At 43.3% G+C, this 12,556-nt stretch overlaps 1 protein-coding gene across 3 annotated transcripts; it reads right to left on the minus strand.

The window, feature by feature from the left end:
• Positions 1 to 896: 896 nt before the first annotated feature.
• Positions 897 to 10,421, minus strand: MSANTD4 (Myb/SANT DNA binding domain containing 4 with coiled-coils). 3 transcript variants are annotated; one of them, XM_063330175.1, is made up of 4 exons: positions 10,342 to 10,421; positions 6,964 to 7,021; positions 4,891 to 5,509; positions 897 to 2,827 (listed from the first exon to the last, which is right to left on the minus strand). In XM_063330175.1, the coding sequence occupies exons 3-4, from the start codon at positions 5,392 to 5,394 to the stop codon at positions 2,258 to 2,260; spliced, it is 1,074 nt and encodes a 357-aa protein (XP_063186245.1). In that variant the 5' UTR covers positions 5,395 to 5,509; positions 6,964 to 7,021; positions 10,342 to 10,421; the 3' UTR covers positions 897 to 2,257. The 3 variants fall into 3 exon arrangements, with proteins under 3 accessions (XP_063186245.1, XP_063186235.1, XP_063186256.1); XM_063330165.1 differs by having other exon boundaries at positions 6,964 to 7,024; positions 10,342 to 10,415; XM_063330186.1 differs by lacking the exon at positions 10,342 to 10,421 and adding an exon at positions 10,214 to 10,272 and having other exon boundaries at positions 6,964 to 7,024.
• Positions 10,422 to 12,556: the final 2,135 nt, after the last annotated feature.

Genomic DNA, 12,556 nt, shown 5'->3' on the forward strand with positions numbered 1-12,556 from the left:
ACCCCATGGAGAGCCCACACTGGAGCAGGTTTGCTGGCGGGACTTGTGACTCCATGGAAGTGACCCACGCTGGAGTAGTCTGTTCCTTAAGGACTGCAGCCCACGGAAAGGACCCACGCTGGAGTGGTTCATGAACTGCAGCCTGTAGGAAGGACTCATGTTGGAGAAGTTTGTGGACAACTGTCCCCAATGGGAGGGGCCCCATGCTGGAGCAGGGGAAGAGTGTGAGGAAGAAGGAACGACAGAAACAACTTGTCATGAACTGGCCACAACCCCGATTCCCCATCCCCCTGTGCCGCTCGGGGGGAGGAGGTAGAGAAAATTGGAGTGAAGTTGAGCCTGGAAAGAAGGGAGGGGTGAGGGGAACATGTTTTAACATTTGGTTTTATTTCTTATCATCCTACTCTGATTCCTATTGCCAATAAATTAAATTAATTTTCCCAAGTTGACTCTGTTTTGCCCATGACAGTAACTGGTGAGCGATCTCTCCCTGTCCTTATCTCAACCCACCAGCCTTTTGTTATATTCTCTCCTCCCTGCCCAGCTGACGAGTGAAGTGATAGAGCAGCATGGTGGGCACCTGGTGGCCAGCCAGGGTCAACCCACCATGTTCATGAAGAATCTCAGATAGGCTTTGCCCTGGGGCACTTCTATCCAGCTGGTTTATCTCCTTTCTTTTTCTGTTCTCAAGTAAGTACTGCTTGGTTTAAGTCCTACTCTGAGGCGCCTCATCTCTCTGATTTACTACACAGGGAACACAGGCACCAGCAACTTTGGGGTGCTACAGTGTTAAGTATCCAGATTTCTCTTCATATACAACTCTGCTTCTCTGTGAAGAAACACAGCCTCAAGAGCAATTTCGGATTGTAGTAGTCATATCTATTTCCACTGTAGAAGCACACTTATTTCAGTAATTTAAAAAAAATAACATTTTCCTTGCAGAATAAAAGTAATCGTGTAGTGGTAAAAATATATTTACTTGCACAAGAATTCACGTAAGTCACTCAACATACATTCAGACTTAGTATTCTCATAGTCCTAAATTTCAAATGGAGTCAACAAAAGATGGTTACTTGCAGAAAGACGAGAAATGTAAAGTCTGGCTCAGTAGAGATTTAAACATATATGAAATAATAGAAAGCTTCCTTGATGTGCTTTTTTTTTTATTATTTTAAATGAATACATAGCTTATGAAAAATATGGACAGCCTTCAGCACTGACCATTTCTGTTTGTCTAATGAAAACATACTATATGGTGTCAGCCACAGAAGCCCCTTCTGGCTGCCTCACGGACCTGACCTCAGTGCTGGCCAGGCAGAACTAACGTGACGAGCGCTGGTGTTCGAGCTCAGTGCTCCTCAGGCTGGGCTCAGCCTCTGTAGCTCCACTCCCAAGACTCCCAGCACCAGCTACTGTCTTTCAAGGAACAAACCAGGTCAACCAATTTACTTCAGGTCACCACAGACTCACAAGACAGCACACCTGATCAATCAGTGTATCCCTATGCTATACTAAGAGAGGTGCTAGATTCCAGATAGCATTATTAATGACCTGGTGCAACCAACAGTCCAGCTTATAGTAGGTATGGTTGATGTGTAACTTTATCTCCTATGAATACTTCATGCAAGAGTAATAATACTATTTTCTGCACTCCCATTCAGTTCAAGCCATGGAACAACAGTAAACACAACTGTAGTGAATTTAGCTTGTACTTTCACTTTTAGGTAATTCTTGAACTCTTTTTCCAATTGTAGGGGTGGAAAAGAAACCAAAAAGGGGAAATTAAGTTTAATGAATCAATCGCATCATGACTCTGTGCTATTGTGTTCTGTCTAACTTATTTACTGTGTGGGCTATCGTCAGCACCAGGCCCTCACAACATATGTTGATTTATTCTGATGCTTCCTTACTGTTAGTACAGTGAAAAAAGCACAAGGCTCAGCCTTGATTCTTCTCAATGTGCCTATGAGAGGAGGACAGCAAACTAATACAACATGATACTGAAGACAAGAGAACATAACACTTAGTTCTGATACACTGAAAACCAATTTCACACATAAGCTCATTTATGTAGGCACACTGACATATTGAGCACCATTCTATTTTCTTTTTTTTTTTTTTCCTTTTTCAGTTTAACATCAGCATTCAACTCTGAACATAAGAACGTTAAGCCTCTAGGACAGTTTCAGTAATAAGAAAGAACTACCTCTATTTTACAAACATCAAAACACTAACATTGACACTTCAGTCAAAAGGTTCACTGCAAGTGACCCTCTCTCTGAATTCGAAGGCGCTCCTTCTCCACTTGCAAGCGTTCCTTCTCGATCTGCAGCTTCTCCGACTCAAACTTTAGGAACTGCAGCCTCTCTAACTGCAAGCGTTCTTTCTCAAGTTTTAACTTTTCAGTTTCTAGATCCAGAGGCTGCACGATGGGTTTTTCTGTCTGGGTGAGGTCATTCTCCAGGGCAGGCTTTTCAGCATGCAGAGTCTCTAGCCTGAGTTTCTCCCATTCAATCTGAAGTCGCTCCTTCTCAATCTGAAGTCTCTCACGCTCCAAGTCAACGTGCCGCAACCGTTCTTTTTCGATTTGCAGGCGCTCCTTCTCCACTTGCAACCTTTCGGCTTCAATGTCTAGTCGCTGCTTCTCCAGCTCCACCTTCTGCTTCTCCAGATTTATAAGCAAGTGAGAATCTTCATAGGCTAGCCTAGCTTGAACGGAGCTTAGATTTCCAAACTCTTCAATGTGGGGGAAGTCCGGTAAGTCATTCTCCTTTCTTGAATCTGGCAAAACTGATGACAAAATTTCTTCTTCTTCCTCAATAGGAAACTGCAGAGGGGAACGTGATAGACAAGAATTACATTCCAGTCTTTATGCCAGAATAAATCTGTTACACACCACTTGACTGAAAAGAACATATCGGGGTTTTTCATCTTAGGAGCTACACAGAACTGTTTAACTCACATGCTGTGAAATAACCATGTTAAATCAAAAGACTGTTTTCTACCATTATACAGGTAGAGAAAGACGTTTTACCTGCAAGTTAATATCTGGTAATGAAAAATGGAAAATAAGCTTGTCAGTGGACATGCAAGAACACACAGAAAATATTGTACAATAGATATTACAGAGCATTCAGAACCACTGATAGAAAACAGGATCTAAAAAAGCATATGCTGTTCTTACTTTTCATATAGCTAAGTGACATTTATGTAAGGCACTAAGAATTTGTTGTGACTAATTATTTATCAGAGCAGCTGGACCCATAGGCTATGTAGTATGTAAGGTAACCCAGCCTTCACTAACTTGAGGATTCCATGTCTAAAAAACATTTAACGGTGACTTTTTCACATGCTCCTAACCACTCACACTATATTAAATGGGTTAATAAACAGGACTTGTTGAACTAATTTTGTATTATCACATTTGCAGTAAAGCTATTTATGACACAGATAACTGGGTGGTTAGGATCATTGCTCTTGGTGGACTGTAACAACTCATGAAGAATTACGGCCATTATGTGCTACAGATTCATAGTACATAAGGGATAATTGTCTCCCACTAAACATGCTACAAGAGAAAGGCAAACTGACAAAGACCTGGCTTCAGAAAATCTTAAGACAATGAGAGCCATTGCCAGTCCTCTAGCATTAGAGTAGACAGATACTGTTCTTCAGCAGTTCTCAGACAGTAGTCTCATACCATTTAACGGCTTATGCTGATTTTTTCCCCAGCGCACACCTCAACTGAGCTAAGACAGGAGTTCATAGAACTCCATAGAATGGATTGGAAGGGAACTCTACAGGTCGTTTAGTCCAACCCCCCTGCAGTGAGCAGGGACATCTTTAACTAGATCAGGTTGCTCAGAGCCTCATCAAGCCTGGCCTTGAATGTCTCCAGGGATGGGGCCTCCACCACCTCTCTGGGCAACCTGGGCCAGTGTCTCACCGCCCTCATTGTAAAGAACTTCTTCCTAATGTCTGATCTAAACCTACCCTGCTCTAGTTTAAAACCATTGCCCCTCGTCCTATCGCTCCATGCCCTTGCAAACAGCCCCTCCCCAGCTTTCTTGTAGGCCCCTTCAGGTACTGGAAGGCTGCTATAACATCTCCCTGGAGCCTTCTCTTCTGCAGGCTGAAAGTTCCTTCCTTCCCCTCCCCGCCTCCCCCCCCGCCACCCCCCCCCCAAAAAAAAAAACAAACTAAAACTGTTTTGAGTACCCCTTCTTGAAAGGAGAACTATACATTTGTACAGGCTCAACAAAACTATCCAAACATTGGACTTCAGCTGGCTGCCTACCCCAGGGCAGCCACAAGACTACTAGGAGTAACAACCTGTCTACAGCATCCACAGCTACTCGTCAAGTTTACCCAAGAATTGTGACAGAGAGCAATGGCTGACTGACTTATCCAGGTAATATTTTAATCTCCTGGGTTCGTTTTAAGAAATGCAAGAAGTATTCTATTTCTTTCTCTATGCTATTTCTTTCTGTACCTGCAAGTAACATATACTTTCATTTGTTTGAGGTGCTTTTCTCCATTCATCCACCCAGACAGCCTAAGTATTAAAGTTTCGTTCAACAGCATATTTTCATTCTACAGACTGAACTAATTCTTAGCTATGGCACATACAAATGGAAAAATATATGTGCAAATACATATTCAAAGTTGAGGGATGTAAATTCAACAATCAACATCCAAGACCTTACACACAATTGCAAGCTGCTAGATTTGAATACCATCTCTCTGAAACATATTTGTTTCTACAGTTTCTTTCATTCACACATTCAGAAAAAACAGAAACAGATGCTATAGAGAAACACAGCAAAAAGCCTCATGCTGAAATGAAATGAAGGCCATATTGCACATAGCTAATGTATGTCAGTCACTCACTTCAAAATTCTGTGGATCCTCCTCTTCTACTTTGATTTCTGTTAAAGATCCACCAGCTTCTCTGAAGTCAGTGATATTCTGCCATTCAAAACTAGATTCAATTGCAAATCCCATTTTCTCATCCATGTCTTCATTGAGAGAGTCATCTAAATTGGATGAAGGAAGGTGAAAGCCAGCACCTACTACTTTGATGTTTGCATTCAGACGTTTTCTCTTCATGAGTGCTCTCCAGTCAAGGTATCGCCTTTTCACTTCTGTCCCTGTTCTTTGCTCTCCTTCACCTACAGCATTTACACACTCTGCTATTTCCTCCCAAGCTTTCCTTTTCATCTCATTAATTGTGGTATTAAGTTGCTTTGAAAAGAGTACTTCTCTCCTTTTTCTGATTTCCTTAAGGAGAGTTTGAGTTTCCTGAACGCTAAAATTGCTTTTTCTTTTTCTTTTTAATTGTTTCATTTTTTCCAGCTTTAACCTAGTAATTTCACCACAGGAGACTACAGACATGATCTGAAACTAATCAGTTATTAATACAAATAAAATTTAGAAGCCAATGAAAGCCGAGTTCTTGTGAAGTGAATTTTCTCTTCACTTTGTAGTATTTTCCTATTTGTCAGGCTTCCTAAGAGAAAAAGAGCAAACAACATAAATCTCCAAGGTATACACTGTATATTTTCATATAATGAACTTGATTCCTAAGTCATCATTTAAGGAATGCATATTTTGAACCAATCGTTCATTTGAAAGAAGAAAATAATTGTGTTATACCCTGAATATAAAGCAGCTATAGATAACTTCTCTAATCTCATTGAATTATAAATCTGTTAACATATCCACATCACGAACCGCTGAGTTGATATTTCCATTACAAAAATACATCTATTTTCCTTCAACTCATAGAGTTTTGCCAGTCGGGATTTGCTTAAGGCTAAAATGTGATGGACACGTTTAAGTTGGAATGCTAAATTATTTCCAAAACAAACTTAAATTGTTGTATCATTACAGATATTATACAACATTATACAGATACAACAGATTATACAGCCGTTGTATCATTCACAGAAAGAGTGGTCAGACACTGGAATAGGCTGCCCAGGGAGGTGGTGGAGTCACCATCCCTGGATGTGTTTAAGAATCGTTTAGATGTGGTGTTAGGGGATATGGTGTAAGGGAGAACTTTGTAGAGTGGAGACGATGGTTGGACTCGATGATCCCAAGGGTCTTTTCCAACCTAAATGATTCTATGATTCTAATCCATTTGCTCCCCATGGTTACTATCTACCAAATATCCAACACAGAGTCCCAAGAAAAAAATCACTTGTTTAAAGCATGAGTTTGTATCAGCATGGACCACTCTACTGTGCTCCCATGCAGTTACCCAGAAGTTTTGACTCCTCAGACTCAAGTTGGAAGCTGCATGTTGCTGTTTAAGATGCATGAAAATTCCTACCCTTCTGAAAATTAAAATACTAATTGGTTTTGAGAAAAGGGAATTATTTAAAAAAAACAAACATAATGTTGCAGTTTAAAAATTCAGAGTTGTACCACAACACAGCTCTGTACCTGCTAGAATTACATAATTTTTTTCAGAGACTTTTTATCTGATATTTAAGCATCTCCCTTAACCTTCATTATTATAACTTTACCACAAAAAGATACTTGGGCTTTCAAGGAAGCAGCATCGTATTTACTTGTCTGGCAGTAAAACAATTTGTTTGGCACTTGCTGTGCTTTTTAAACACAAGTTACAGTGTTAGTGCTTTTCTATTATTACAGCAACTGAATTTCTGGACCTATGTATCAAATTGTAAGTTTATCTTGTGTAAGTTGTGGGTTTGTTTTTTTTTTTTTTTTTTTTTTTTTAAACTTTCAAAAAGTCACTGAGCAGATAAATTCCTCAGAAGAGTTACCTGCACACAGAACAAACTAAGAGCATTTTTAGAAGTTTCACTGTTAATAAGGCAATTATTCTGGACTGACAAATACATAGATTAAGATGTGATTCCTGGTTACTGGGGAATGACCAAGCACTCTTGTCTTCATGCTGGCTTTAGAAACACACACATTTGCACTTACCTGTTTTCGGGGTGGGGAGCATGTATGAAAGATTCAGAGGTATCCATTTTGAGGTGATCTTCTAGGTAAAAAGAATTACAGAGTTCTTACTTAAAACGTAAGCTGCACAAGAATTATAGTATTTCTGACTTGTCACTACCTGGACACTGAACCTCTGTTCATACGGTCACACTTGTTTTTACTGAAATCAGCAGAATTTCACGTTTGACTTTAAGCACCTACCTAAGCGAACATTCAGGTACTTTGCCAACTATGGAAAATGGGTCAGACTTTCCAAAGTACTTGCCAGCTGGATAGGTCAAACTCTTGAAAGTACTAGTAGATCCTCAGTTGTCTCTTAAGGTACCTAAATATCAGACTTTTACTGAATCACAGCCATTTTCATCTCAAGATATACACTGGCTAAGTCCTTTACTTAGCCCCAGCTGGGATGAACAAGGTTCTGTCATTCCCCAATAACGGCGAACCAGAGAATTTTAGAGACTCTTATCTCTATTTACCCTGGCCTTCCCTAAATTTTTCAGTCCTAGTAGTGCAGGACAAAGTGGGTACAATCACAGAAAAAAAAAACCCAACAAAAAAAAAAATAATTGGGTTTTCAAATCAAATTTTCGTCAGAGTTATTTTCTAAATATAATTCCATGCAGCTGCAGAAGACACAGGCAGCCAAGCTTTCACCTTAGCTCCAGAGAAGCCTGAGAGTTAAAACATGCAAATGTCAGGTTACACTGTGGGCCAGCCTCACTGCTCCTCACACAGGTGTTGGGCATCACCTGTCTGATCTCCCCAAACACTCTTCATGAGGTGCCTCATCTTGGGTTTGGCTCTTCTGCCATAAGCCAAGCACATAACCTTTAAGAGTTATAATACTAACTTGGAAACTACTGGTACCCAATTCCTTTATTGGGTAAGGCTTTCTTTTAGACTTTTTATTTTTTTTTTGCTAGAACATGTCTGATATAAGCCCCTGAACTTCCCAGTAAAACAGCAGCAGTAGCAAAGCCTACCTATTTTAAAACTCATAATTACTAACTTCCAATTGGCAAGGACATCTTACCTCTTCCAGCTCTTTCATTTTTGAAAGTATATTGCCTCATTAAAGACAACTCCTTTCTTATTAATCTAAATTGGTGTTAATGAATTGTCTTAATAGTATATAGACTCCCAGAGTTACATCAACTCCATATGGGACTGTTTACCTTTCTGATACATTAACTAAAAAGCACTTTTATCTAATTAAAGCTGAGGTTTGGAATATTCTGTCTTCTGGCATTGCTAGATGGTCTCCAGGATATTACTCTTTAACACAGAAAAGTAGGCTGTTACATGCTCAAAGTATACAAGGGACCAGAATGGTAATAAGCTAGGATTTGTACACATTCTAGATAGGAAAACAAAAACACCCTATCACCATTTTGAAACATGTGAGTTACAAAAACATGTCATATGGCATGTTTAAGTTTTACTTTGATATGAAGCCTAAAACATGAAATACATGCATTTGGAAAAAAAAACCAACCTATAGACATTACAGTTTTTCCAAAGTCAGAATGTAACTGCTCTACATTTTCTTGTCTTTAGCAGAGGATTCCATAGCAAGTAATATTTGCTGAGTGCACCATTTGGGAAAATGGGCAGTTCACTCAGAAAAAAGGTATGTGGAGATAAGAGCAGTGGTGAAAAAAAATCTTTTGGTCAGATCAAGCCACTTACACCACTATGAAGGTAAGAGAAGACATCTGCAAGAAAAAAAAATTCCTCCTCAACTATATGACCAAAAGTACTTTCGGTACATGACCAAAGACGTCAGCTACCTGACCAGCTGCAGTCTGGTCAGGCAAGTGACCAAGAAATTCCTGAGAAATAACAGAGGACGCAAAGAGCCCATTAGGTCATGCATCCATCACACAGCAAGGTGCTAGCTGCAAATGCAAAATGTGTATTTTTACAGTGTGGCTAGAAATGCAAAGTGCTGGCTAGAAAAAAAGAAACAATCCCAATCACACAAAACCAGAAAGATTTCAAGGGTCTTCCAGGAAAGATGGCAACGTGGAGCTATGAGTTGGATGCAGCCCTGTCAGGCCAGAAGCAACCTACGGTCAAGAGGATTTCTTCACTGGACTAAAGAAACACAAACTATTTTTCAGGGTTGAAACGAAACAAGTATTGCAAAACTAAACTGAACACTCCACAGACACACAGAAAACACACACATTGAATAACTTTGATGTACTTAATGACAGAGGCATCCACATTCTGCCTCTGTGTCTTTGTGTCTCCTTTGCTCACACCGTGTTGTGTGAGCAGCTGCTGGACCAACAAACAAAAAAATCATGTATACACAAGGACTGAAGGATTGGTACTAACATTAAATCTTAATTATTCTCTAGAAAAAAGACTTTTTTTAAGTATGATGCCTTGATGGTTTGCCTTTTTCTCTTTTTTTTTTTTAAACTTTCAGAGCTTATGACTGAAAGAAAAAAAAAACAAACTTCAAATCAGAAGGACTTGCTATTTACATTTTTTTTAAATAAAAGTAGAGAGTCTGAGGATCTTTGCACGATACTAAAGCCTAGGGCTTTCAGCAAAGCTTCGTACGCGATTCGTAACGGATGGGTACACTGGCAGGGAACCCCCCATGGCTCCGCGCGGAGGGGCTCTAGCGCCGGAGGACGCGGGTGCTGCTGAGCACAGGCCACCACACGGGCACCGCTCCCTCCACGGAGCTCGCCGTCTGGGCGCCTGAAAAAGGCAGGCGCTGAAGGGAACCAACACCACCTAAAAAGATAACTTATGGAAGCAGAGAGGAGGCAGCGGGGATGGGAAGCGGCTGTGGGGTCAGGCTGTTCCCCTTCCCCTACCACGGCAATGGCCACGGACCGGAGAACACCTTCCCCCCCCCTCCACCCCTCTCAGCAGGACGCGTTCTGGAGGCGGGGAAGGCGGTCGAGGCTCCCGGGCCGGAGGCGGCCTAGCCAGCGGGGCCGGCCCCCGCCCCCGAAGCCCCACGCAGACCCGCAGGGCGGCCGAGTAAGGCAACAAAGGCGGGCAAGGGCACGGCGGGCTGCCCCGGCCGGCACGCCCCCGAGCACCGCCGGGCGCACTCCACCAGGCCAGACGCCGGCAGCGGGAGGGCCCGCGGCCCCCACCCGCGCCGCGGGCCAGAGCCTCCTCTTAGATAGGCGACCCACGGGACCCCGCGCCTCTCCCGGGAGGAGGCGGGCCGCCCCGCGGCCACACCGGGACCCACCGCTCTGCCCCCACGGAGGGGCCGCCTACACCCCGCACCAGGGGAGCGGCTGCCCCGGCAGCACTGCCGCCGGCCGGGCCCGCTTCCCGCCCCGCTGAGATCCCCGGGGAGCCGCGCCAACTCCTCACCTGCGCCCGACTCGCCCCTCCGGGTCGCCTGCCCTTTAATAGCCGCCACCCTCCCATTGGGTGAGCTGCCTGCCTGTCAGTCCTTCCCGCACTCCTATTGGCGGACCCTGTCCGCCGCTTCCCCCCTCCGCCCCGCCCCTCGCCGCCCTGACGCGCCAGGCGGGCGGAATCCCACCATGTACGCCGGGAGCGCGGCAACTCCTCTCCCAGCGGGGCCGCCGCCGAGCGCAGCCCCCAGGCAGCATTGGCTGTAGTCGCTGCTTGTCTTCCCGGTGCCTGCTGGTGATTGGCTAGGGGCTGTCAAGTCCCGCCTCTGTCCTCAGTGAGCTTCCGGCGGCGGGGGTCTCGCCGGCTCACGGAGGAGCCAGACGGGGCGGTCCCGGCGCCGTCTCGCCCGCTTTGTCTGAGGGGGCGACGCGGCGGGGCCTGGGGGCGGTGGGAGGGCGTGGGCCCCGCTCTGCAAGCAAGGGGGGAAGGTCGGAGTGCTAGTGCTCCTCCTCCCGTCGCTGTGTGGCCACAGGCCCGGCTCGAGGGAATGGGTTCGGCGCGCGGGCCTTTCCGCCGTTGCGTAGGGGCAACCAGAAAACAGTAGCCGCAGCTAGCGTGGGCAGCGGGCTTATGGTGGCAGAGCTAACGCATAGCGGTTTGCGCTTCTGCCTAAACTGTGTGGCTTGACTGTATTGTGATTAAAATAGTGAAGTAACGTTTGTGGAGGTACTGTAACAAATACTTAACTTCTGGAAAGTGCCGCTTGTGTAAGCCACCGTGTCGTTAATGTAAGTCAATATACATGTGAAACACTTCTTAGGCGCTTCCTTGTTGCCTCCTCAGCCGCACGGAAGCGTCTGGCACTTGCTCTTTGTATTACATCTTGTTGCCTTGGTAACGTAACCTTCGTGCCGGCTTAAGGCACTCCTTGCAGGTAGATAATGCAAAATATATTTGTTTTCTAAAGTTTGCTACCTCTATTCTGCCTAACCCAATGTATGCATGTATTCTTTTGCATATTTATTAACAATTGCTTGCTCGGTCCTTTTCAAATGCAAGTTCTAGGCTGTATTCAGTATTTGGACTTAAGCATTTCACTGGATGGAGAGGTTATTTGATTAATATAGCTTCTAGTGATCGTAATTCTGATGATGAAACTGCAAATTTCCTTTAAAGTGGCATTTTTCCAGTTTCAGTCAACATTTCTGGCAGTGAACTTCCTGAAAATATTTACAGAAACTAAACATGGAAAGGCTATGAATGTTACCAGCTTGTTTACAGGTAACGATAGTTTTGCTGCCATACTTGCCACTGTGTACTGAATATCAAACATTTAAAAAGGAAAATAGTAAGGAGTAGGGTGGCAAGACCATGCCATGTTGCTGGCAGTGTATTATGCAGGGATATTTCTTACTAAGGCCTATGTACGAACTAGGCTTCAGTTTAGATTATAACCGGTATTTTGACAGTGCTCAGAAATAAGATGCACGTGTGCCCTAAAGGTCTTGCAAGCTAGTTCAAACTAGATTCAGGTGCAAGTAGGTGGAAAAATGATAGAGAGGGAAAGTCATTAACAGTCTGAACCTCTGCCAGTCTGCAAAAATAATTAGTGCTAATTATACCTCATTGAGTATCCTTCTTTTATTGTGAAGCACAAAAATGCTAAATATGATTAGTGTCCATTAGAATAATTTGAATTAGGAAGCATATGATTTCCTAGGATAGCTGTGCACATAATTCTAAATAGCTCTACTTTTTCCCCTATTGTTAGTCCAGTATTACAGAGACTATTGATCACAGGTGAAAAATCTTGGTGTGTACCAGCTTCCTCCAACAAAAATCCTTGGACCTTCTTTTGTTCGTGTGAACTGTTTTGAATTTATGTGTAATTTATGTGTCTCTTATTCATTAAATCCAGACTCTGCTTCCTTGCCTTTGATGACAATGAGAAAAGCCCCACCATACGGTCTCCTTCAGGCTAAGAACTGGGCAAGTCCATGGGGAATTCACTGGATGTGTAGAACATACCTATGCAATTTTATTCTGATCGCACACAGGGCTGCACAACTACAGCTCTCAAATTTGGTCTGAGAATCCCTTCATTGTTCAGTATAAGCTTTTAACATTGTGAACGCTGCTGGAATGTTTCATGTCTCCAAATAGCTTTTGCTGGCTGTGGGCAAGGGCCTTGGACTGTTGGAACGTTAATTTTTATCGTTGTAACTCT

Source organism: Chroicocephalus ridibundus, chromosome 1 (genome assembly GCF_963924245.1).
Source record: "Chroicocephalus ridibundus chromosome 1, bChrRid1.1, whole genome shotgun sequence".
NCBI lineage: Eukaryota > Metazoa > Chordata > Aves > Charadriiformes > Laridae > Chroicocephalus > Chroicocephalus ridibundus.